The following is a 26937-nucleotide window of genomic DNA, read 5'->3' as shown; positions in this document are numbered from 1 at the left end:
TACACTTTGAATAACATTATTATTTATAATGAGGTAGATAAGCGCTGTGATAGAGGCTGTAACCATTCGAATTGAGCGATTTAACTAGGGTAAAGAAAGAAACTTTCCTTTTCTAAAATAGCTTCCTCTTTGGAATCAACCATTATGTTGTTCCAAAGTGTTTTCATCTATGTGTAATGACGTATAATGCATAGAAAAGATTTTCTTAAAAGACATCGAAAAGAGAAAATGAACAGAATTCAGTGGAGTTATCTCAAATTCATTAAGTATAACAGTGTAATTTAATATATTCATTCAGGTAGTTATTTATGTAGTGTTCACATGGAAGGACAGAAAAAGTGTCATGGCGTCCGAACGACCTTGATTGCCAATCCAATAAAGAAAGAATACAATTAGATTATATATTACGCTCCAATTAGCATTAATATTAGTGTGTTAGAAATTATTCTTATGACATTAAATATGAATATGTTTCATTTCTCTTATGAAATACGTCTCTAAGAACACGTGCCATAAACTGATAATTAAGAATGGAGGTTGAGCATATTGAATGCTTACATGCACAAGATTTGGAAATGCAATACTTGCCATTAATTTTTATCACTAACTAAAATGTCTACTATACTCCATGCCAATAGTGTAAGATTAATAACAGGAGATCTTAGAGAAATTTTATATTTGTACATAGGTGTTTTATTTTTTGAAATACAAATATCCAGGAATGCATAATTAAAACATTTTAATATGTAATTTATTTCAGTTGTTTCCGTAACATACATTTTTACGAACTAGAAACACCATATTACAGAATGTAATCAGTAGGGACCGGATTTTTAGGTTTTTAAAAAGCCCATTTTAGGTTTTTGGAATAGATGAAACAGGTTTTTTTTTTTTTTTTTTTTAGGTTTTATGTCCAACCTGTGAAAGGGGACCGCAAAAACTGCCAGATCGTTAAAAATGTATCTTTACAATTATTCTTAAAAAATAAATAGAATAAATTTCAGAACACGGATTCAACCCTTTCTCTATAACTTCAAAATTCCAACCTTGTGCACACAAAATAAATTATTGGCACTGAAAAGTGCGTTTTCGTAAGCATCATGATGTAAATTTGACAAACGCAGACAAATCTGCTCTTTTTAGTATTTTAAGATATAATTGTCAGCGAGGAATCCGTATACTGAAATTTTCCCAATAAATATATATTTATTAAGACAATATGGACCACGAAACTGACCTTTTCAAGAACCAAACTGTTTATCAGAATTTATAAGATACGAAATTTTTGTTCCTTTCCCTTTAACATTTTAGCCTATTTGTAGTTTGAATAAATTAATGCAACAATTAACATTTTATCTAATATAATTTGCCTTGTTATAACTACATAAATGCCAATTTTCAATAGATAAAAGGTACAGTAAACACACAACTTTTGAAGTAAATTTGTTCAAACTTGATCAAGAATTATTTTAAAAAGTAACAAAACAAACAAACAAAACAACATTATTTACTGGTACTGTTCCTGATTGCAATATATCATCAAATACTTTCCCAGATTCTCGACTGAGAAGTTTTTTCTATTGTCTCTCCAAATACATACATTTGAAGGACGAAATGGTGCAGCAGGTACCAATGGTAACTGACAATTGAAGCTTTCCCCCTGGAGAATGGAGCACAACTTTTTCATTTTTTCAAACCCTGGATCCTTCTGCAATGCTTTCTTCAGTTTTAGTGTGATGGCTTTACCCATGGGTCCTGGCACTTGTTTCTGTAGAAGCGAGTCAATGCCACCAATTGCATCTTTCAGTTGTAGCCACGAAGATTCCAAGTACTCAATATATTTTGGAAGGTCACTGAAATATGCCTTGAGGAAAGCAAGGGAGCCATAAATGTTGTCATTGCTAAGTACAGATTTTGCCTTAGGGATTGAGGCAACCTCCTCCACGTCGAGAATTCCCCCCCCCCCCCCTCTCTCGAAATGTATTGATATTTCTTTCAAAATAAAAAAAAAATCAATATAATGCAGTAAATACAGGATAACGCATATCAACAATGATTTAGGTTTTTTTTTTATACTAAGGTCCAATTTAGGTTTTTTTAGGTTCAACAGAATTCACATAAACGATTCCTATGGTCATAACATTCATCATGAACTGTTGAAATTAACACATAAACTTACTATAATAGAAATCTGGGCTTTTCTATAGCACCTGACACTGAAATTCCAACTTGGGTTGGGTTAGGTTAAGTTAAGTTAGGTTAGCTTAGCTCATATTTATGTCGCGTGCTCTAGAAAACTGGAAATCTGTCCCGAAATTTTTTATCAATCTCTATAGGCTACTTGACTGTACTATTCTTCATTCTACCATATATTAAAATTATTTATTTAAAGAAGCACAATAATCTCATTGAGATACCACAGATAGGCTACAACAGGTGATGCAGTAAAATGTGCACAAGAAATGAAAACATTCAAGAGTAAACTTGCCTCCATAGCCTACTTTTTCCATAATATAACAGGATTTTTCAAGAAACTGATCTCGTACATCTAATATATAAACTGTGACCTTGCGCCTGCATCACAGTATTTCTCTCACCATTGCATACAATTTAAATTCCTTCGCTTGCAGAAGTAAGTGGAAGCGGCAATACACAGCATTGCTACACACAACCTTGCACATCATGCGACCGGTTAAGTACAGAAAACGTGCTTATTCTTTTCAAAGGTGATGTTGAAAGTGTTCCCCATTTGCTGTGAGCAGAATGCGAAAGTATTAAAAATTGGTGGGGGGAGGAGGGTCCTAATTTATAGATATATTTTGGAAAATTACACTTACTTTTAAATGTTTCAAATCAAGATGTGGAGCCATTTTCAACAAAAGAGTGATGATAAAATATCAATCTTCTTAATGTATCCAGCTGTTTGCTGACAACATAAAGTCCACTATAGTCCACGATAGTCTATTCAGTTCTTGTTTTTCACGAGAAATGAGGGGTATTTTGATTGGTGTTCATTATAGATGCCTGTTGCTAGCCAGAGGTGGGGTGTAGTCAATATATACTGCAGGGCTGTGTCTTTTGCAACTGGTACTGATGATTTTAATTTACTTCTTTTGTGGTTTATGGATGGGATGATAAAATATGTCAAATAAAATTGAGCTCATCTCAAAGAAAAATTCTGAGGGTGGTGAGGGGGCTTAACCCATTATATCCCAGTGGCAACTAAAGTTGCCAAGGCAATAAAGCTTTACTGAATGGTTGATTTTAATTTTTTTCGTTGTTCACAATAATTGGTATAAAGATTAAAATATCCTCCACTAGTTCGTGTTGAGTTTTAGCTTATCCGTTCATTACGTTGTTAGTACAGAAGAAATTAATGAGGAGTGCACACAAAAGATTCTCGACTGCTACACATTCCTTCAGTAATGTAAGTATAATTATATCTAACAATTGCTGCACAACAATTTAAATTACATAAATCTATTAAGAATATGTGCAATTTTATTATATTAACCAAATTTTTAATGTATAACTTATCACAATTTCGTTAGAGTGGTTTGAATTTGTATGGCAACTTTAGTTGCCAGTGGGCACTTACGATTGTTTGTTTATCTATTTTACAAATTCTTCCAAATTGTACCATTGCTAACGATGAACAATGACATAATATAAATTTTTATAGCAATTCTTTCCTTCACTACTGGCTAGTTCGTAGTTCGATTCCGTGCTGTAGTACATTTTTATTTACGTAATATCTGGAACTAATATCTCTGATTTTCATCTGTTATTGCATTACCGTTCTATTGGTAGGCTGTATATAAAACTGTAAGCATTGAGATTTTATACATTCATTATGAAGTAATTGGAATAAAATTTATGTTTATTTTAGGATTTCACAAAAGTCCAAGAAAAGGAAAGGTAAAATCTTTAACAGTTCATGAAATTTGGATATTGCGGAAGACAAAGAAAGGACGGTGAATAACATAGCAATCGGTCCTCCATTCAGGGAGAAGGAAGCTGAAACAGATCAGGATTCAGACCTCTCGTATAATGAAGCTCAAGGCAACATTGATCACCTTCCAGCTAGAATACTTTGCTCTCGAGCTCTCCTAGAGTTTGACGATGGGTATCATTCAGACACTTGTGCTGTATCTGCAATTACAGGAACTTTTGGAATATATACTACTCCTACTAAGACTAATGCTCTACTCTTGTTATGGTATCTTCATCCATGGTTCCGATGATGTCTAATGTTTCGTCAGCTACTCAATGTTCATTTGCAGGAAATGTTCCAATACAGCCTCGAAAAATAATGAAGCTAACTACTTCAAATCTAAAATAGAGCAAAGGCAGCAGAGTGAAAATTTCAAAATCAAGAAGAGGAGTCCTGATATTCGACCAAGCACTAAAGATCTACTTACAGAGAAACAGCAAAATCTCCTTTATATGCTCTTAGACCAGGGATACAGAACTGGCGAGAGAGGGGTGGGAAGCATGGGGAAAGCATTGGTTCCCTGTCCACAGTCTACCGGCATTGAATGACGTATCTGTGGCCCGTATGAAATCATATACATAGACACTGAATACAATTTCCCTCTTCTACCAAGTCAATGACGCAGGGGTGGAAGGAAAGAATGAGTGACGTATTTTGATGAGTGACGCAACGATACAATTGGCGCCCACTTCTGTGATCCTGTCTTAGACCCTTTTTCTCTACAGAATTACTTCAGCTTATAGTTATGGAAACCAACAGATATGCGGGTTAGCCAGCATCTTATGCATAATTTGAATACCTCAATGGAAGAGATTCTTATTCTAATCTCACCTAACAAATAATGACGGATTAGATGTTCTGATTCTCTCCATAAAGTGAGACAACTCTTCCATATAATGAACGCTTCCTTCGAACAGGTGTCTGGCAAATATGTAAGCATTGATGAAAGTATGATCCTATGAACTGTTTAGCACCATGACAATTCATAAGGGGAAAGACTGTGCGCGTCAGATTCAAATTGTGAGTTGCTGCTGATCCATCTGGGTTTATCTTCCATGCTGAACCATATTGTGGAATTTCAACTTGTCTTCCTGAAACAGATCATGGCCAAGGAAGTAATGTTGTTTTGGGATTGGTTGATCATTTGCAGTTACCACAAGGAATAAAATTCTAATTCGATAATCTCTTCACAACTGTAGTTTGCATTTTTATTGTTCCTGATTCATGTCTCAAAACCTTTTATGACGCATGAGGACTATTTGGTGTTGAATAAAATCGACTCTTCCCTTAAATTTGACATAATAATTATGGACTGAGTGAAAAGTAATAGTCTAAAGTGATGTGGTGTTTGTAAATTTGTAAGTGCTAAATAAAGCAAAAGCTTTTATCGAAGTAAGATATATTTATTTAACAATAACAAAATATTAGATAGGCAAGTGCCCAGTGGCAACTAAAGTTGCCAGCCTAGAATGGAACTTTTGGTTGAAGGTACATGAATGATATAAAAATATAGTGCTTAGGGTTCTTCCAGGATCACATAACAGAAATATCACGTTAAAATCTCATACAGGGAATTACGGGCATTAATGGGTTGTTGTTTAAGCTAACAAGTAACAAAGAGGTACCCACATACGCTGCATTACCACCAACGCAGTCCCACTATATTTTTCACTGTTTATATTCATGGAGTCCCTCAGTGTAAAATTCTCCGGAGGTAAAATAGTCCCTTCTGAGATGCTATTTCTCCTCTTTCACTGAGTAGTGTTTATCTGCCAATTAATGTTCAGAGATGACAGATTTATCAGCAACAATAACTGGATCCCACAATTTCAGAGAAGGTCCATTAAGTTTAAATGTCATCAAGGACTGTAAAGTAATCGTCAACAAACGATTGATGCTGTGAGCAACACTGAAACCACATTCACAAGTGGCAATTAACATAGGGATTGAACAGATTTTTCGTATTAATTCTTTCAGAAGCATCAAATTACTTACAGTTTTGCAGCCTATCTTATACTCCTCCCATTGTGACAACACGATGTCACCATCCAAACCTAACAACTCAGCTGCTGTATATATATCAGAATTACCGCACAAAGCACACATTACTCTTGTTTTCAAACACTGAAAAACACTTTATTACTTCATTTGAAGGAAACCTTCTCTTCAGTTCATCTGTTAAACCTTAAATTATTTGTCCTCTTACTTTGTCAAACTCTCTATTTTCACCTTCCTTTTCAGGTTCTCGTTTTCAGTATGTTAAATATTTTTCTTTGGAAAGGTTCAAATAAAAATCATCTTTCACGCGCATTTCTTCAAGAGTATGAAATTAAGCTTATTTTCGATTTCACCACAAGGAACCGATTCATTTTGCTTTGTTGTACTAATGAGGGCCAGTATACAGGATACTTCTAACAGGAAACCCAGCAATAGAATATTTTTTCTCTCTGACACTTTCTATAGAGCCCTGCTAATTTGGAATGATTGTACTTATTAATTCACTGTTTTCAGATTCAGAGGTTAGGTAATGCATGATGCAAGGGAAGTCTTTGAAAACTGCTAATAAACAATCAGTCTCACTAGAAATTCAACGAATACGCAAAAGTTTTTTGACTTCCTAATAGCTGCCACAATTTCTCTAAGTTTTGTATCTATAGAAAGTTACTGAAAAGTTTATAAAGTCCATCTAACAAGCATTCAGAATTGAATAGCATTCACGACACTAAAAACTTGTTCTGAAACAAGGTCCATTCTATCAGCCATACTATGTACAATTGGATTAAAAAAGAATGGGCTGACACTTGATAGTTTAAATATAAAGTTTTTAAGCCAGATTCACCCGAGTAAACTCATTGCGTTCGAAGGCAATGCTGTGATGTTTGTTCCGGACGATTCTTTGATAGTGATTTGTCTACAATGCAGCAAGTGCTATGAGGTGGTGTAGCATGGGGTAAGGTTTCTGATTTCAGAAGCAGAGATTGTAAGTTCGCTTCCCGGCAGGGTTGATTTTTTATTGTATTATTTATATTTTTAATGACAAGTGTTAGTGGAATTTATTAATAAACTTGGTTATGCAAGTATTGCAAACATATTATAGCCCATCATTTGTGGACTGTTATTAGGCACGACCTGGCCTGTATTCAAAATTAATAGTTTATTTGCTTTCTCAAAAATTAGAAGCACATCAAATATAAATAAACAAAAGTTATGCAAAACACATATATAGAACAAAAAAAAAAGGCCTGTGGTAGGGACTAGTATTTCATCCACAAATCACTTGCATCAACAACTGCCCTCATTCTCTGCGGCATGGAGTCCACAAGATTATGGAATAGGTCTACATCCGTGGCCACCTCCTCCCACGCATCTAGTACTCTGTCCCACAATTCGTCTGCTGTTCAATAGGTAGTTCTGCCCAATTAGAGTGTAGGATCTTTTTCAATCTAGCCCACACATTTTCAATCACATTCATATCAGGTGAATTTGGAGGCCATTTGAGCAGGTCAACATCAGACCTCCTCATAAACCATTTTTGAATGTGATTGGCGGTGTGTACCGGGTGGTTGTCCTGCTGGAACACAACATGTGACCTGACCTGTGAAGTAGTCCCACAAAGTGTTCATCATATCAGTGGCCATCCATACTATACACATGGGCAAGACCATAAGTGCTACTGGAGACAACTATCTCGTTGGAGAAAATGACATTTTTCCAGTCGAAGTCCTGCATAAGCTAGACAGTTCACGATATGATCCATTTTCAAATGTTCTTTCGTCGCAGTTCGACGAGACCTTATGCCACACTCTCTAAAACATCTCCTCACGGTTAGTGGAGAGCCGGGAAAATTGGATGTCATCTTCAATTCAAAGGCACTTCGAAAAGGGAGGTTTTCAATTTCTCTGATTAAGATGGCGTCCTCTCCCTTTGTAGAGATGCGCAGCTGACCAGGAATTGGACGATTCGAAATTTCATTGTTCTCAAGAAAAATAATTTTGCCCACCTCTTAGCAGTTGTCAAAGGGACTCCAATCTCTCTTGCTGCACTTGATGCAAAGTGACCTACGCGAACGAGAGCAATGAGTTGTTGACGCTGTTGCTATCTGACTGCTCTACCTGTCATTCTGAAGAGTAATGACGAGGCATATTGTCAACAATGTCAATGCTCCCTGTGAAGAATATAGGTAAACAAAAAATACAGAATGCTAAACTCCAATATGAACTCAAGAATGGTAACAGTATCACTTCAATATTGCCATTATTAAAACAAATAGAACTTAATTCTATGTTTACAATGGTAACATGTTTTAATGTTGTAGTTAAACATATTTTTAAAAGCTATAAATCAGATATAAATGCCGACGGTTTTATTAATAGACAGGAGTGTTGCCCAGGGGAGGATTTGTGCTATTTACTAAACATTGAATCGACTTCCAGGCGATGACACTTAGTGCTTGTGTAAAATGGTGTTTATAAAAACATATTATGGTAAATTTGTAATGTAAAAAATTAAGACTAACGGAGATTCGAACCTACTACAACAATGCTATCTGTTTTAGACCCATGCTTAAGCCACCTACGCTACAATAGCTTATACTTTAATTTGGCGTATTATGTAGCTTTCTCATTCATTTTCGTTTCGATAGATTTCGTATTAATCAATTTTATTGCTATTTCACTCTTCAGAGGCCCTGATGCAGCTAGAATCAACCCTTTGTTTGATCTTATAACCTATTTTAGAACAAAATACTGCACATTTACATGGTTTAATTGTATCATCTTGTGAACTGGATCTTCAAGAAGACGGACATGCACACTGTTCTGTTTCTGGAACTTAGACATTTGTTGCCGATCCATTCTTTTTTAACATTATGGTACACCAATCAAATGCGGAGAGATGTTCCTCCTGATTCTAACTACAACACCTTCATTTTAGAGTCATTCCACAATATGTACTTTGTTATGGATGGGACTCTCAGAAGGGTCATTATACAGGAAATAATAGCTGAAAGAGCAATATCTGTAAATCACACTGTGTAATGTAAGTACTGCTACTAATAATACATCAAAAGTGCCAAAGTATAATTTAATAAGTTTCTGGAAATCAATTAAAATAAGTGCATTAGGGAAGGGACCATTTGTAAAAAATGAAGATGAAATGTAAATTTCAATTTCACAGCAACTGTAACAGAGAATTATATAATACAAAATCAAATGACTGTCACATACATGTACAAATAATTGGAGAAAGATTAGTGTATTACGTTTATGTAGGAAAAAAATTATAAAGGCTTTACACTTCAGATGCACTGTTAGGGAAGGAACAATTTAGGGTACAGGAAGCACAAAATGTTCTCTCTCTTGATAATTGCAGCTGTTCAGCTTAAATTAAGTATCTTACATATAATATTAATAACAATGGAAAAATTTTAAATCTGTAACTGGTAATGCATCATCAAAGCGATAACATTCTCGGTTGTCAATGGAAGGAACAGGCACAGACTTTACAATGTCCTTTATACTTAAAACATTTCGATCCTCACATGTAGGAAGGCAAAATCTTAATTTTGCTTTATCTGACACTGAAGAAGTTTGATTGATAAAATCTGGCACTGATTTCCTCATAGGTCACAGATTCTATGAGTTTGTCATGAAGTTATATGCCACATTCTTTACATCTCCTGTCATAGCACGCTTTAGGAGGATTGCAACACAAGATAGTTTCTAGAATAGAATTAGTGTTATTTAAGCAAGCTTCTGACTTTATATTTTTTTAGCCCATTCAAGAGGTCAATATCTTCATAATACCAACGTAAGCAAACTTCATGGTCTCGTGTAGTAGTTACAAAGACATCTACTGGACGTAGACTGTAAAATTTTGTCTTCCCAGTTTTCATATCTCCATATTCGTGCTTGAATAGGGTATAAACTTCCTTGATATTGTAATTCAAACGTCTTTTTTGAAGGGTTTTCTTCTCTTTGTCCTGCGCCGTGGCGGCGAGGTCTAAGGCATCCTGCCTAGGACTCGCATTACGGAATGCACGCTGGTTCGAGTCCTCATGGGGGAAGAAATTTTCTCATGAAATTTCGGCCAGTGCATGGGACCGGTGCCCTTGGGGAGCTACGATAGGTAGCGAAATTCAGTTGCGAATGCCAGCTATAACACCTGGGGGATTATCGTGCTAACCACACGATACCTCCATTCTGGTTGGATGATCGTCCACCTCTGCTTTGGCATGTGGGCGTGAGGCCAGCAGCCGGTTGGTCGGTCTAGGCCCTTCACAGGCTGTAGTACCACAGATTATTATTATTTCTTCTCTTTATTATCTTTTTTTCTCACCAGGGAAGTATTTGACTTACATCACCTCTGTGATTGAGATCTTCTGTCTTCTTTATTACATCTTCACTTAAAGAATCTTTGTGAACTGAATCTGATAATTAGTGTTTTTTGAGGTTAGACTGAGAAATTAGTGTACTCTGTATCTTTGGCGATAGATCATACAACAGTGATTGGTAAAACTTGGTAAAACTGAGTTTACACTACAAATTGCACGTCCTACTGCCCTAGGAGTATAAGACATCATAGCAAAACCTTCAGTTGACTATCTCTTTTTGTGTCCTTTGCTTTCGTTTCCTCCCCTCTTTTTTGGGCTTTCAAGCGCTTGCATATTTTTCCCCAATCTACACGTTTATGATGTTTACATTCCTTTACTTTTGCTTTATAATTAGCATTCCTTTCTTCAGCTTGTGACGCCATTTTTCCCACTTTTCTATAGGTGTGTTAGGCTCTATATTGGTGAATCTGAAATAAATATATATTCTAAAATTATTTTGAAATTAAGTTAAAGAGCATACAAATTTTCACAGATAGATTTATAATGAGAGCTATAGACTGTATTGTGAAAAAAAAAAATTCAAGATTAGGAATATATTTCCTGTGATTGCCAATTACTGAAAAATGACTATTTCTTAATCGTAATTTAGCCATTGAATTCTGTACTGCATATTAAAATTATCGTACCATACCATCCTGTTCTAAGAGATACCAGTAATGAATTCTGACATCGAAAATGTATCCTAGCTATATAATAGATAACCAGTATTGAACCTGTTAGAAAACAATATGGTGTTACCACAATAATTACAATTTTTTTTAATAAAACGTTTTTACATATACGTAATAATATAATATTTAATTATATATATATATATATATATATATATATATATATATATATACTCGTATAGTCTGTACTGGGTTGTATAGTAAAGATGGAATATTATACAGGATGTGGCCATAGCTATGATAATCACATATGTTTCACTGTTATAATCTCTTCTTAACATTGTTCCTTTCCTAACACTTGTCCTTTCCCTAACAACTGATTTTATAAAGTTTAAGAAATAATTATTTGTCTAATAGATGCACTTACCTCAAATTATTTTCACATTTCCAGATACTTGCCTATCTGGAAAGATCATTGCTACAGAGGTGTCAGCCACAACTTCCTACAATGATCTTGTGACATAGCAAATGAAGTTGAGAGGGGACATTTTTTAGTTGGCAAATATATAAAATCAATAATTATTATCCAACTTCAAAATTATTTTGACACTAGCATAATTATCCTATGCCAGCATCAACTATTAATGATTTCAATGCCTATAGTAGCAATGACATAGTAAAATTCATGTCCCCTCCCCCCCTCCCAAAAAAAAACACAGGTCTATAAAAGTTAAAATAACAAGAAAAAGAATAACTCAATGAACATAAAAAGGATAGATTTGAAAACTACATTAATTAAACTTTAAAATGATATATATATATATATATATATATATATATATATATAACATGTATAATTTGGTTCATTTTTTATTTTTAGCATGTAGTGATCACTTACTGTGGAATGGCCCTTTACTAGTAAATACAGCTGCTCCGTCCAAAGCAAATCCTAAAGTTTTTCTGCTTTTCTACACCTATGCCATCCTCTGAGAAAGCTTGGCCAATTTTCTCTTTAAACGACTTTTCATCAGCATTTTACACAGGTAAGGTACTAGTTTATAGAAACAGCAGCAAGTGTCATTCTGTTTGTTAGCATACATAAAATATAAAATCAAATTTTTTTCAGAAAGCCTGTCTGTAAATTCATCCACAGAAATTGAAAAACAGCCAGTCACTTTAAGAAAATTCAACAATTTCAAACCTAATTGTTCCTCAATAAAATCAGTCATTGTTGTGGTCTTATCTGTATGAAGATGATTTTCCCATGTCTACACCATTTGCGATTTGTAGACTTATATAAGTTCTGGATTATCACGGAAAATCCACTTTATTTTTGCTCCTAAATAAATCGACCTTAACACCTTAACAGTTTTATCTAATTTATCTTTTTTATTTTTTATGAACAGGTCACGAGCAGATTTCTGCAGACTTTTCGAGGATCTGCTTTTTACGTATTTCATCCTGCTACACACAATAAGAAAGAATAACACTTTTTTCGTGTTGATATAATATAGCATCGAGATTCTTTTTTTTTTTATTCTTCTTCTTTATACTATCTTTTGACAAGGCAAATCATTAGATGAAGTTCCATCAGTTTTACACAGTTGTTGCGAATGTAACACAAACACTACATAACATTACTTGACTATTTTTTTCATTGGAAGTAAACATTAATCAGGCCAGATTTTTTTCCAAAACGTCGAAAACTTCTCGGTGGCCGCCGTCTTTGATGATGCAGGATTGCCTTCATTGCAGCATACAACATTGTATTCGTTTAGAACGTGAACACCGCAGCTGCAGTACATAACACTTTATCACATCTAGGCTTTTTAGATTTTTCCTGCACATCACCTTCACTCAGCAATTGATCATGTGTATTTCTATTCAGTACTGACACTGACTCTATATTTGCATGATCACTTTTAAAAAGTTAGTAATTAAACTAGTTTTCACCGTACATTTTATTGCTTAGTTCTCAACTGTTCAGTACTGAATAAAAGTTGCTAGAATGCAGACAGGCGTGGCTGGCCATTAATAATATTCAGTTTAAATATCTGAAATCTCATTATTGGAGCTTATTCCGAATCTCACCGGTGAGCAATCCGATGGCATCACGGTGTTCCGAATTCCACCGATGACGTCATTGATGCTCCACCGGTGCCATCAACTTGCAGAGGTGGTGGCAGTCTCCATCAGCCACCATCAGTGAATCTGATTGGTTCTTGTATAGGGCGGGAATTAGCAGACGAATAACATCCGTGCACTGTTGTGTCATGGCGGTATGTTCTGCTTTAGTTCTGCTGTATTGTTTGTAATGAGCACAATTTAAAAACAATATGTTAATGGCTTATGAGCGAACATGTCAACGGACCAGTTATTACTACTGGTTCAAGAAATAAATTGTTTATGCTATCTTTTCTTTGAACGAGATGGGAGTACGAAAATTTCGCAAAATTTTGCTAGCGTAGCACAGAAAACAACTTGTACAGTCGCCATGACAGCATCGATCCTTCCAGCAGTTTTGTTCCTTATTTCGCTGCAACGTGACGTCACTGATGCCACCGGACCGGTGAGATTCGGAATACGCTGTTGGCTGCAGTTGTAATATGAACATTCCAGGAGTGGATCAGGACAGCACGTTTGCACATCTCCTTTTTATGTTAGGTTGAACATTCCTAGTTGCGGAGTTGCCACATTCTATGATTTCTATACATGTGTGATTGCTGTTATTTTCCTGGAAATACGTACAGTAAAAGAAATTATTTTCAGTAAGATATTTATTTTTCTTTATCCTAGTCGTTTTATAATGAAAGGATTCTAACCTGGGAAATTTAGTGGGGGGAGGGATTTTTTAGAATAAAACTGTCAGTGTGGAGAAAATATCCCCGTCGTCCCTGCGATTTCGCACCCTGGCTGTGAGCCACATGTTGCAGCTCAACTTCCGAAATGTTGGCTATTTCTTGTCGTATATTCAACAATTCATCCATTGTTCGTGGTTTTGATTTATAGATCCTGACTTTTAAACTTCCCCATAAATAAAAATCGCAGGGCATTAAGTCTCGGGATTGAGTAGGCCCACAACCCTATACCAATCACCCTCACATAAAAAAAAATCACTAATCACACGCAATGAAGTTTGAGCTGTATGGGTTGTAGCCCCATCTTGTTGAAACACAACATACATTGGTTTTTCTTCAGTTAATTGACGAAAAAACTGATCCAAAATTAGAGTTTTGTATCGATCAGCATTAATTGTTTCATGGAACAAAAAATATGGTCGATTATTCGTTTTGTACTTAATGCAATCATATACAGACCTAAGAATCATATAATGGAATTTCATGAATAAGTCGTGGTTTATTTACTAACCAGTACCAATTATTTTGAGTGTTAACTCGTCTGTGCAAGTGAAACCACGCCTCATCACTAGAAATCACAAATTGTGAGTAAAAAAAATGACCATCATATACAGACTGAATAAACCAGTTATAAAAATTCATTGTTCTATATGGGTCCCCAGGTTATAGAGCATGCACTTAGCTGTAACTTTGTGTGGATGAAATTTTATTAGGCCTAATTTTCGACTCCAGCTTCTTGTGCTAACTTCATGAGAGATTTTTCAACTTTTTCTTAGTTAAAACATGGCACTTCATCTTCTTTTCTTGTCCAACACTGTTCCCGTTGTTTTGAATTTATTCACTATTGAACGAACTGTAGACCTATCAGGTGGATCAGCCCCACGAAATCTTTCTTGAAATTCTCTCTGACACTGAGCAGGTGATTCATATTTTAAAAAGTTACAACAAATGAAAATTATACATCTTGATTACACAACTTTTAACACTGTATCGCTTCGGAATATGTATGATAAAAACTTTCTTGTGTTAAATATTAACGTACCTTGTTAACATGTTTCGACCTATTTTCGGTCATCTTCGGAACTGGTCGTTGTTGGTCTTGGCGCCTCTTGTTTCCTGTGTGGGTGCGTTCGTAGTGTAGAATCAAAGAGTGTATGTGTTTTGAAGTTGAGTTGTGTGTTGAGAATATCGTTGGGGTGTGTTTTCGTGTGTCTGTATATTTCATATTGTTCTAGTGTGTTGAGTTTCTGGCTTTTTGGTTGGATGTGCAGTATTTTCATGTCTGTGTTGATGTCTCTGTAGGTGTGGTTGGCATTTGTGATGTGTTCTGCATATGTGGAGGTGTTTTGTAATTTTGTTATGGCTATGATGTGTTCTTTGTAACGTGTTTGAAATGATCTGCCTGTCTGTCCTATGTAGAAGTTGTTGCAAGTGTTACATTTGAGTTTGTATACGCCTGTGTGGTTGTATTTGTTTGTGTGTTGAGATGTTTTTGTAGAGTGTTATTTGTTCTGTATGCGATGTTGTAGTTTAATTTCTTGAATGAGGTTGCAATTTTATGTGTGTTTTTGTTTTCGTATGTTAGTGTGATGTATTTTTTGTGTTCTTGTGTTTGTGTTGTATTCTTCTGTTTTTTGTGGTTTGTTTTTTCTTACGTATTATGTTGTCTATTATGTTGGGGTTGTATCCGTTTTCTTGTGCTATGTATTTGATTGTGTTTAGTTCTTCGTTGTAATTCTGTTGGTTTGTTTTGCATTAAATCTCTGAACCATAAATCAAGCAACAGACAGAAAGAGAAAAATGAAAATCAACACTGCACACAACACACTTACTGCACTGAAACTCAACTCAGTACAGCTCAACACAGCAGCAAGACAACTGTCAGCAGCTATGCATGTCTTTGAATGGCACGTGCGCAACTAGCCATTGCTGTGACACAGGTCCCATAAGTGAGCAGAGAATAATGTATGTACTGTAGTATGCACAATACATAAAAGTAGACATGTTTTCTTGAAATTGGCATAGGGATACAGTCCTGAGTCCGAATTCGGGACAGATGAATGGATCATGTCTTTTTTTTAATACCCTTCTTCCTGCCCTGTTGGGGTAAGAATTGAAATAAAGCATGCTTGAATTTTGTTACAATTTATATATTTACCTCTAAATTGAACAATTAAACACAATAATCATAGGTAATTCGAATCAAAATTATTAATTACAAAAAAATTGTTTCATTAAAGTTTGTAGAAAATACTCATTCCATTTTATTCCAAGTTTGTCTTTGGCTTTAACATATTCAGTTGTTACTGACGAATGTGGATAATTAAATCTGGATGAATTTCGAGATTTTTTTATTTTTTCGGGACACTGGGACAGACCTATAATATTCAGGGCAAATGGTTATCGTGCATAGGAATTACATACACACTAACTCTGCACTTTCCTAGTCTCCAAGTTCGCCCATGACAGTAAAGTTTATATGCGCATTTAATAATATAATAACTAGGAAACATATTTTTAGTTGTTATTATGTAATTGAGTTGTAAAATCACTTCAGACAGTGAAGACCAGTTTCAGTACATTTTCTTAAGAACAGTTTTCATTAATACAATAATAAAATGTAGTTTGCTGATGCATTAAAGTTTGTAAGTTAACATAATGTATTTCAGAAGGAGATACCGACCACTTGCAGTAGCCTTTATAATAATATAGGAAAGTTTTATATGAGCACAGTTGGCTACAATTTCTTGTATGATCTTTATTTGCTATTATTATTAGCCAGCTGTGGGTAAGTTGACATCTAACATTTTAAAAGCAGAAGTGTATGTACGCATGTTTCACTTCTTCGATATTCCTTGAAATCTAGTAGGATTCTTACATAAAATATTAAGAATTTCATCCCTAATGTCATAAATCAATCTACGAAATAAAGGATTGTTCTCATACACTCTGTCTTTAAGCTTTCTGCAAAGGTAAACAGTGGATTCAAATAGAGGAACCTGAGAAACTTTATTGTGACCCACACTGCAATCATCAAAGTATTCACAAATTGCAATCACTGAGCAAAGGGCACTGCGTGCAGTGGTATTATCCTGCAAAATGATATCTTTCTTCATTTCTGAAATAAAAATGCACGTCCCAGTAATTCTGTAAGCACTCCTCACAAACCTTACTAATAAAGGTTATTGTGGCTATTGACATATTGACATAACCACTGAGATGAAATCACACATAATCACTGCAAATAATAATAATAATAATAATAATAATAATAATAATAATAATATGCTCTGCTTGAGGTTCTGACTGATATGTACATCTATTATCAGGCAGTACCGGTACATCTCACTTGACGATATGTGTCAGAGGAAGAACAATTGTTTGTATGCATCTGAAGTTTGATTAGTGTAATGTGTAGCTAGTTGGCAATGTATGCAATGGAGAGGGAAAGGAACTGGCCACTCTACCCCATTATCTCCTGGCCTAGTTGCCTCATAAGTGGTGCTCTTGGTAGCACTTATGAGATTCAGACCTGTCTTCGGATAGTTGACTAAATAACAATAATAATAATAATAATAATAATAATAATAATAATAATAATAATAATAATTTACGGACAGACTTCTTTTATCACATACAAAAAAGCATAAAGAATGGCCGCACTCAGAAATACATTCTTTCAACCCTAAAGAACTTTCTGAAACATTTGGTTCAAATTTCTGATAAAGAGTGACAGTTTTTAAATATTATTTTCAGGTATAGCTTTCCCATCTGTTTGTAATGATACGAAAAGGATTCCCACCAAACAAATGTCGTTTATGTGGTCTCAACAAGTCGCAAGGCCAGAATGTATACAGTGCTTTAGCCAAACGTGATGGACTGCTTTCGAAAATCAACAAACGTTTGTCTAAAGAGGTAATTACATACTGTAATTGTTTAGCTTTTATGTCATAATATAATCGGTAGAAAGAAATACATATAACTCAATATTTCTCACCACAAGAGTCTTAAAGAATTGCCCTGTTTCAGATCGTTCACATTGTAGTTGGAGATGGTCTTCCGAAGTTCATCTGTACTGATTGCGAGAAGATAATAAACAACTTTACAGAATTTTGTGACATGGTCCAAGATGTTCAAAAGAGGCTTGAGGAAGAGAAATTTAGTTTTACGCAGGTGAGAGTTGACATTTCGAGCTTATGTAGGATTGTCAGGGTCCCATATTGTATGGGAACCCCCGTATTTGGGACCAGAAAAGTCTGTCCTACATGGATCCCAAAAAGTCCCGTATTTATTGACATTGTGTCATAGATGGCCAACATTTTCCATTTTTATTTCATTCTTTTCCCTATTTTTTGCACGGATATTGTGTTGTAGAAAAATCGTAGTAGTCACTTTTTTTTATTAACAACAATGGTGTTAGAAATGTGATAGAATATTCTTACGCTCAAATCACCGAGCGTTACTTTATCGTCTTCATATTTGCGACGTTGGCTACACTGCTCTTTATGTCACATAACTTACATGACCGTCATTTGAAATTGTCATAAGTTTATGAAAACTTTTAGTATTTTTTACGCTATTATGTATTAATGTATTGCAATAATTATTATGAACTGATTAATGTACATTACCATATTCAGTACTAAAAATAAACATTGTACATATTTCAAAACTTTATTTTTAAATATTTGTATGAAAATTACTAAATTTCAATATGGAAAAAAATGTTTGTGCAGTACAGTGTGTCTTTACATAACCTATGAATGTATCCGGGAAAATCAGTGATCCGGCACTGGCTTTGTCCCACAGTTGCCAGATACGAGGAATTCTACTGTAATAGAAAAAATTACTAAGAAAATTGTGTGCATCGATTTGAAGTAAATTGATATTATATGTTGCTGATTTAAAGTAGAAATCAATTAAATTCTTGTTAAAGATTTGTATATGTCATGTTCATCATTCCTGCGTAAATTTAATTGTAAATATTGAATATGACAACATCTGCTCATTAGTTTCAGAAAAAACAAATGGTATGGCCAAAACCACTTTTTCCATATCAGGAATGCTGAAAATGTATAGTCCAGCGGAAATCTGTAAATAAAATTTTTTTGCACTATTACAATAGTTTCTCTGTATACTTCGTATAATGAGAAATTAAAACAGGATGTACTGTAATCATGGTGGGTTTGTTCGCAGGCTACAGCTGAAACCAAAGTGGCAGCTGCACCAGCACCTGCACCTCCCACATTTCAGGAAGACTTGGCTGCTACAGTGAGTGTGGGACCAGATGGAAAGGTTGAGTGTATGCTGTGTCGCACGTTCCTGGATGCTGTGGACCACACAACTCTGCACATGGTGACTCATGGCATTGGCACAGTCATCTGCCGGTGCCGGGCATGTGGCCAACAGGGTGAGCTGGCGCAGTTTCTGCGGGCTGGTAGTGTGTGGTGCAGTGGCTGTCACGGCAAGCATGTGTGTGAAGTGTGCTCTAAGGCATTTCGGTCACGTGGTCACCTGGCACGCCACCGCCTCGTGCACAGTGGGGCCAAGCCCTTCCTTTGCGAGGTATGTGGCACTGGCTTCAGTCAGCGCTCCAGCCTCAAGCTGCACGTATTGAGCCATGCAGGGGTCAACCCCCACAAGTGCGCACACTGTGGTCAGACTTTCCGCTTCCGTGTGTCACTACGCTCTCATATTCTTAACCTGCACGGGACTTCACCTACCAGTAAGAGTGTCGACTATGGCTGTGATCGATGTGGCAAGCGTTTTGCTACAGTATACAAGCTGCACCGTCATTATCGGAGCCATACTGGTGAACGACCATATGAGTGCTTACGCTGTGGCAAAGTCTTCTCACAGACCGGCAATCTCAACCTGCATCGTAAGAAGCACGCTGAGGAGGACGCGGCCACAGGTGCGGGTTTCGCTCCTCTAGACAGTGCACCAGCCCCAGGACAGTACATGCCAGAGACTGGTGAGGTGCTACCCCATGACTCCAAGTTCTTGGAAACCATCCTGCAGCATCCTGATCTTTCCTCTATAGACACTGTGTTGCTCAACCCACCTGATAAGGTGCCTACATTTGTACCGGAGTTTGGTGCTGCACCCTCTGATTTCAAGCACAAGGAACTCTTCTATCCTGAGGGACTTCTGTTTGATCAGCAAGAAGCAGCATCTAGCACTGCACTCCCCACGTTCTCGAGCCTGCAGTCCCATTCATGTGAGTGAATGGCTGTGTTGCCAACCACTCAGTGAGCAGACAAAAATCGCAGACATTTCTCTTCATCTGCAGTCCATTATGTCCTTTTTTTCTTTCATAATAATCGGTTATTTAACGACACTATATCAACTGCTAGGTTTATTTAGTGTCGATAGAATTGGTGACAGCTAGAAAATATATTTGGTGAGATAAAGACGAGGATTCGCCATATGATTACTTGACATTCGCCTTACAGTTGGGGAAAACCTCGGAAAAACTTAACCCAAAATCAGTTTAAGCGGAACTCTCCCCAGTGCAATTCCGGATCAGAAGGCACATGTATCTATCATCTGAACTTCACTGTGGCAATGTCCTGTTCAATTAAGCGTGAAAAGATCTTTCTCTTCATGTAACAATGGGACATATTAATAAACTGAGAAACTCCTAATGAGTAAGACCTGATGAGCACGAGCACAGCGTCGCTAGTTTGTATTAATAAAAACATCTTCAAATGGCGGAGCAAAAGATCAGCGACATGAGCATTTGCTCTGTATTCGTTCAACTTTTGTTTTTTCTTTATTTACATCCTTTCGCACTTCCGACTCTATTTCATATCAGAGGATTGCCAATAGTAGACTAGATAAGCTATCTTAACAAACACAATGTGTTCGGTCTGAGGAGTGGCTTAAAAATTTAGTTTACGTTCCACAATGGAGGAAAGCACAAAAACGTTTTGTACAAATTATTGAAGTCCATAAAAAAGTGCTTCAGAAATCACAACTCCCTGACAGCAACGGCAAAAAACATGTAGGAAACGTCCATGCAATTTAGATCACTTGACTTAAATCGTTTACTACTTCATCCACTTCAATGAAATCTCTATAAATTTTATAAACAAAATTTAATATAATGCAGTGAATGCTTTGGTGAAACTAAACATTAATACCGGTATAGGTAAAGGTATCCCCGTAACATGCCATGAAGGCACTTGGGGGGGCATGGAGGTAGAGCCCCATGCTTTCCATGACCTCGGCACTAGAATGAGGTGGTGTGGTTGGCACCACGCTCTGACCGCCTTTTATCCCCGGGAAACACCCAGTACTCAATTTTATAGGAGGCTGAGTGAACCTCGGGGCCGTTCTGAAAGTTTGGCAACGAGAAAAAATCCTGTCACCACCTGGGATCGAACCCCGGACCTTCCAGTCCGTAGCCAGCTGCTCTACCAACTGAGCTACCCGGTCGCCTTAATACCGGTATAATTGTCATAAATTGTTTAAAAACAATGTTTATAATAAAATGTGTTTCCATGTAATTTGGACCGGGAAATCGTGTAATTTGGACTGGTATATATAAACTGCCGTAATGAAATTTAATTTACTTAAGTAATTCTAAACAATAAAATGGAACATTATGATACATTGTACGTACCTTTGCACACGTGGCATAATAATAATAATAATAATAATAATAATAATAATAATAATAATAGTCGGCTTCGGTAATGTAGTCGGTACAGTGCTGGGCTTCTGTACTCGAGATTGCGGGTTCGATCCCGGCCCAGGTCAGTGGCATTTAAGTGTGCATAAATGTGACAAGCTTATGTCAGTAGATTTACTGACATGTATAAGAACTCCTGCGGGATAAAATTCCGGCACACCGTCGACGCTGGTATAACCTCTGCAGTTGTGAGCGTCGTTAAATAAATCATATTAAAATATTTTAATAATAATAATAATAATAATAATAATAATAATAATATAGTTCATCCCGAATTTCGGCACAGTCTTCATGGGCTCGCTTATTACAACTATTGCACTGCGAGGTCCACAGCCAGACTTCCAGAACAAATTAAAAATGGGCGAAAGGTTTTTTACATTCGTGTTTATTAGAGACTATTTCAATATAAGAAACTTACTGTATCTAAGTTTGTGAATATAAAGCAGAATTATGGGGTTATTGTATATGTCTTTATATAATATTTATCTCTCTGTCAAATATTAAAAGCTTTTATTCAATATCGTCCTCAGAATCACAGGTAAAACCATCCACTAGCGCAAAAATTAAAATATTGTTTCAATGGTCCAAATTACACACCGTGCAAATATTCCGTTTATAAACAAATATTACAAAAATATTGTAAATAGACGAATCCAGCTATGGTATAAGTTATCTTTATATTTTTGCAATACTTGAACAAGCAAAACATCTAAATAGTAACTACACAGCACTCAATCTCGACAGAGTGTAAGGTTTTAAGGATTGTGATTAATAAACTTATTTTCTTCTCACTCCTCACCTTTGAATGTAACAGCAAAATAACTTGCAGGCAGAAAGTTACTCTCAATGGTCTTGCTATTCCTACCTGAGACAGGAGTTGACCAAACTTACAAATACCAAAATCCAAATCAATTCAAATTACACGCTGGTCCAAATTACATGGACTTCCCCTAGCTGTCGAATCCATCAGGGAAGTAATAAAGCAGGAATTTGACATGGAAATGATAGAAAACCAGATTATGAAAAATATTAATAATATAAGAAGCCGATTTAAATCGAAAACAGACCTAAAAAGGACTGGAAACAAGAAAAACCTTTTTAAAGAATTTCTCCATATACGGGAATCATGCACGGAACCAGGCCACCTGACGTTAACGCTGGTGAATCTCTCATTTCCATTGCACGTAGCCTGCACATTAATACTGGGGACTTCTTTTCTATTTATATATATCCCCATGTATAGTTTTTTTTATTAACACGTGGGTACAGTCCACTGCCCCTATAACATCAGGAATGTGTCGACCTCGGTAGCGCAGTGGATATAGTGCTGACCTTCTGCGCTCGAGGTTGCGGGTTTGATCCCGGCCCAGGTCGATGGCATTTAAGTGTGCATAAATGTGACAGGTTCATGTCAGTACCCGTAGATTTACTGGCACGTAAAAGAAGTCCTGCGGGACAAAATTCCGGCACACCGGCAACGCTGATGCAATCTCTGCAGTTGCGAGCGTCGTTAAATAAACCATAATTTAAAAATTTATCAGGGAATGTACACTTGTTTGACCATTGAATTTTAGCTGCCTCAAGAGCAGCATTGGTAATTGTATCCAATTGTCTACTTTTTCCTTAATTGCACAGATAATTTCCCAGAATTCTAAGGACACAATCCCTTGTGAAATACCAATATCTTCTACTACACCAACATGAAAACCAGGGTCTCCTACGCACCTTAGAAATATTCTCTTTTTTTCTGCATTCCTTAGTGTTCCACCCCTTGTTTCGTTCGATTCGAGTAAGAAATGTTCTGTTAGCCACTACACATCATTTTCCCGTTCAAATCTGTACAAATCTTAGTAACTATGCACATCAGAGTCCCTCGTCTTTTATAAATCTTTCTTCTTCGATCAGGAATCACATTCATGAATGTTGCCATCACGTTTATAAACGTCTCTTGAGTAAGTTGAGTCTGCTAATAAGCTACCTCAGGATATCATAAGTATTTGCTCGTAACAATGAGCATGACCTCTGCTTTATTAATATCAAAACATGAGCACTTGCTCTGCGGCCAAGGTGATTGAGCACGACCTCGGCGAGTAACATGAGCAAGATCTTATTATTAATATCAAACAGCGACAATGCTCAGATTCTTGAGTAACTTCCTTTTATTAATATCTCCCAATGCTTGGGCATAGAGCCTACTTTTCACTGCATTCTTTAGGCATTACTATTTTTATTATTATTTTCCATTTACCTTTAAACTGGTACTAAATTTATTTAGCATCAGTAAGATGCCTTTGTGATGACATGGCTGATTGATATTGGAAGAGGAAACTAAAATCTCTTTTGTTTGATGAAAGTCTCAATATATGCCAAATTTTGGACTCCTATTCCTTTCCTGAGTTCTTTTGATACTTTTATTTACTGGCTCTTAAATTACAAGTAGACAGTGCAATGGCTCTGATGTACTGGTAATAGAGTAGTGGTGGAACGAAAATGGAAAGGGAATGATAATCAAGCTCCATAGCTTTTTTGTCCACTCATCTCAAACAATGTGCTAGAAAATAAACTCAGATTTTCATAACGAAAAGCTACAAGCTGGCTTATGCCAGTTTGCCCCTAACAGTACTTAGTCTTTTACTTTGACTTGTCTATATGGCATCTATAGTCGTGTTACTGTTATTGTCAACATGGCTCCTCCTCTTTGTTTACATTTTAAGCTGGCCATGTTGCACATTCTATGTATCTGCATATCACTGAGCAGGACAGTATATTAATTAACAGCTGTTTACTAAATGTGACAACAGTGAAAAGTGCATAACATCAGCAGTCAATGACAAGACATGCATGTTTAAATGTAGCCAATTGGCTGCCAGAAATAACAGTGATGCAACTATAGAAGCTATGCTAGTTTCTCCATATGGTAGTGGAATAGTCACAATTTCTTTGTACAAAGTATTATGATTATTTTTGTTTTGCAGGCAAAATGTTAATAAACTGTACACTCTGCATACTTATGTAGAACTGCTCTATGATTGATAGTTACCTATAAGTATTTTTATGCTCGACCATGCCGAAATGTAGTAATTATAGACCTGGTAGTAGCCCTTTAATGCACCTCATTAAAGTACACCTATTCATTATAATTCAGTTGTTCAGCAATGAGAAATCACCATTGTACCATTATAAAACCGCAAGTATCGATTATTCTCGGATATGCAATCGAAAGACAATTAGCGAAAAGTCACGGAGGCTGGAAATCCAATACTGTCGCAGAAGGTTATGTTCTGTTACTATAATAATTAGCGTTAATTGTAAATAATATTCAAATAAATTCAATTTTTCATCTCGTTTTTCAATTCTAAATCAATTTTCAAGTTATATCAAGCCTAATGTTCATGTTATTCTCTAGATTATATCAAGGTCAATGACATTTGTGCCTCGGAAAAAATCAATACTTTCGCGTCTGCGCACATCTCACAATTCAGGACAGTTCCGCTCCTCACATAACCATAACATGAATACTTATGAATAATTTCAAGTTAGAAATATGGTCGAGCATAAAAAGTCGTATGAAACTTGCCTATAATGGTAATCAAGACGCTCGTATGAAAATTATGAAACTCGCTTGCGCTTGTTTCATAAACAAACATATTCACGTCTTAATTACTACCATTATAGGCTCGTTGCATAATGTACTATAATTGATCAACCATTTTTTTTATAAGTCAGTCTATTAATTATTATTCATGTGTTGAGCTAGCCATGCATCCCTATGACATAGTCGTGGTGGTGAGAGGAAATGGAACTCAATCACAAACAAGAAGAATTTAGTATTGTGGGGATAGGGAATTGAAATTAGTTCTGTTGATTTTAAACAGGGTTTGTTGATAAGATTGGTTCATTGGAAAGAATTGTGAGGGAATAGAAAACGGAGCAAGACGAGGGAGAGTGGAGAGCAAATAGTAAAAACAAAATGGAGATGAACAATTATGAGAAGCACATGGCTTGAAGACGTGAGCCAATCATCTGACTGGCAATGCAATTGTGTACAGTCTCATGACAAGAGAGCAACAGATGACACAGTGGAGCTGATCCCCTTCTTTTATACGAGCAGAATGTTCAAAGGAAAAGGCAGACAATAAAAATGAACACTGCTGGTTCACTAGTAAAAGGCGAATATTCTTGGAGGATACACCAAGACTCCTAATTGTGTCACATTACACAATGGAATAAGAAAACCTGGGTTGCGTGACATGCTTTGTATAGTGTGGGAGCAGGTACTCACACACAGGGTTTTGAAAGGGTGGGGAAAATCTTGCTGTGCTACAAAGCACAAAACTCGCTATGGATGGGAAAAGCCTGTGACTGAACAAAGGAAAAGATTCAAAAGGTTTAAAAAAGGTAAGATGAAACACCTACTTGCCGAGATAATATGGAATTGTGTTTTATCTTATTCAAATAATGTATTGTTAAACAATTACTTGGAATAAAGAACGTAATTTTACATTTCACTGACAGGAATTGTGTTTTTACTTGTCCTTTGAAATACTTATTTATCACATCCCGGATAATTACAGACATCTTGCCTTTTAATTCACTGGTCAACAAAATTAAACATTTTTTTTTTGTTAAAAAATAAAGAATGGGTAATTCTTATAGCATTTTTCATGCCGATTTCAGATCTGTTTTCAAAATTTTTCTCTATCATCCAGGGTTTTTGAATAATTAAATAAAATGTACTTCAGACTTTTCTAGTATTGATACCTTGTAACATTTTACCTAAAATCATATTTATTTACCTAAAATGTATGTGAAATAGATTTTAGGCTATACTACACTTGAGAAACATATCTTTTGAGCATCCAACAGTAGTCTGACAGAATATTTGGGCTCCATTTTTCCTGGTAGCACCTTTCTATTTAAAAAAATCCTGATGAAAACACTCTCCATGTTCGTCACTCACTACCGAAGATTTTGAGGAAAGAAAAAATAGATGAGAATCCAAGAAGTTATTTTGAGACCTACATGACATCCCACCACATTATCGTTCTGAATCAGCTCGCTGACAAGTTCTCTGTAAACTTCTGATCTGTGGTTCCTAGAAAGTAAGTTGAATGATTGATTCTTAGGTTCCCGGCATATCACTGGAACTGGAAAAGGCATATGATGGGATCCTTTTAGCCAACCAGTTAGGCTAATAGAATTACATGCAGCACAACAGATTTTACGGGCCCAGTTCCTGTCCTCATCTATTTTGCAATCAAAAGAACACTCGTAAGCTCTTTTAAAATTAATTAAATTGTGATTTATACAGTATTTCGAGGTATGTTTCACTTCATAAGATACTTTTACCAAACTTAAAATTAGGACAAAGAATACACGGGTTATGA

General features: G+C 36.0%; 1 protein-coding gene across 4 annotated transcripts; it reads left to right on the top strand.

The window, feature by feature from the left end:
- The first annotated feature begins 151 nt into the window (after nt 1–151).
- LOC138696319 (zinc finger protein 100-like) lies at nt 152–26064 on the top strand. 4 transcript variants are annotated; one of them, XM_069821113.1, is made up of 5 exons: nt 152–298; nt 11877–12039; nt 17611–17769; nt 17884–18027; nt 19051–26064. In XM_069821113.1, the coding sequence occupies exons 3-5, from the start codon at nt 17635–17637 to the stop codon at nt 20080–20082; spliced, it is 1311 nt and encodes a 436-aa protein (XP_069677214.1). In that variant the 5' UTR covers nt 152–298; nt 11877–12039; nt 17611–17634; the 3' UTR covers nt 20083–26064. The 4 variants fall into 4 exon arrangements, with proteins under 4 accessions (XP_069677214.1, XP_069677216.1, XP_069677217.1 ...); XM_069821114.1 differs by lacking the exon at nt 152–298 and adding an exon at nt 313–3427; XM_069821115.1 differs by lacking the exon at nt 11877–12039.
- The last annotated feature ends 873 nt before the right edge of the window (nt 26065–26937 follow it).

The sequence above is a fragment of the Periplaneta americana genome, chromosome 3 (assembly GCF_040183065.1).
Source record: "Periplaneta americana isolate PAMFEO1 chromosome 3, P.americana_PAMFEO1_priV1, whole genome shotgun sequence".
Taxonomy (NCBI): Eukaryota; Metazoa; Arthropoda; class Insecta; order Blattodea; family Blattidae; genus Periplaneta; species Periplaneta americana.
Note: the sequence above shows the minus strand (reverse complement) of the source record. Positions and strands in the feature narration are given on the sequence as shown.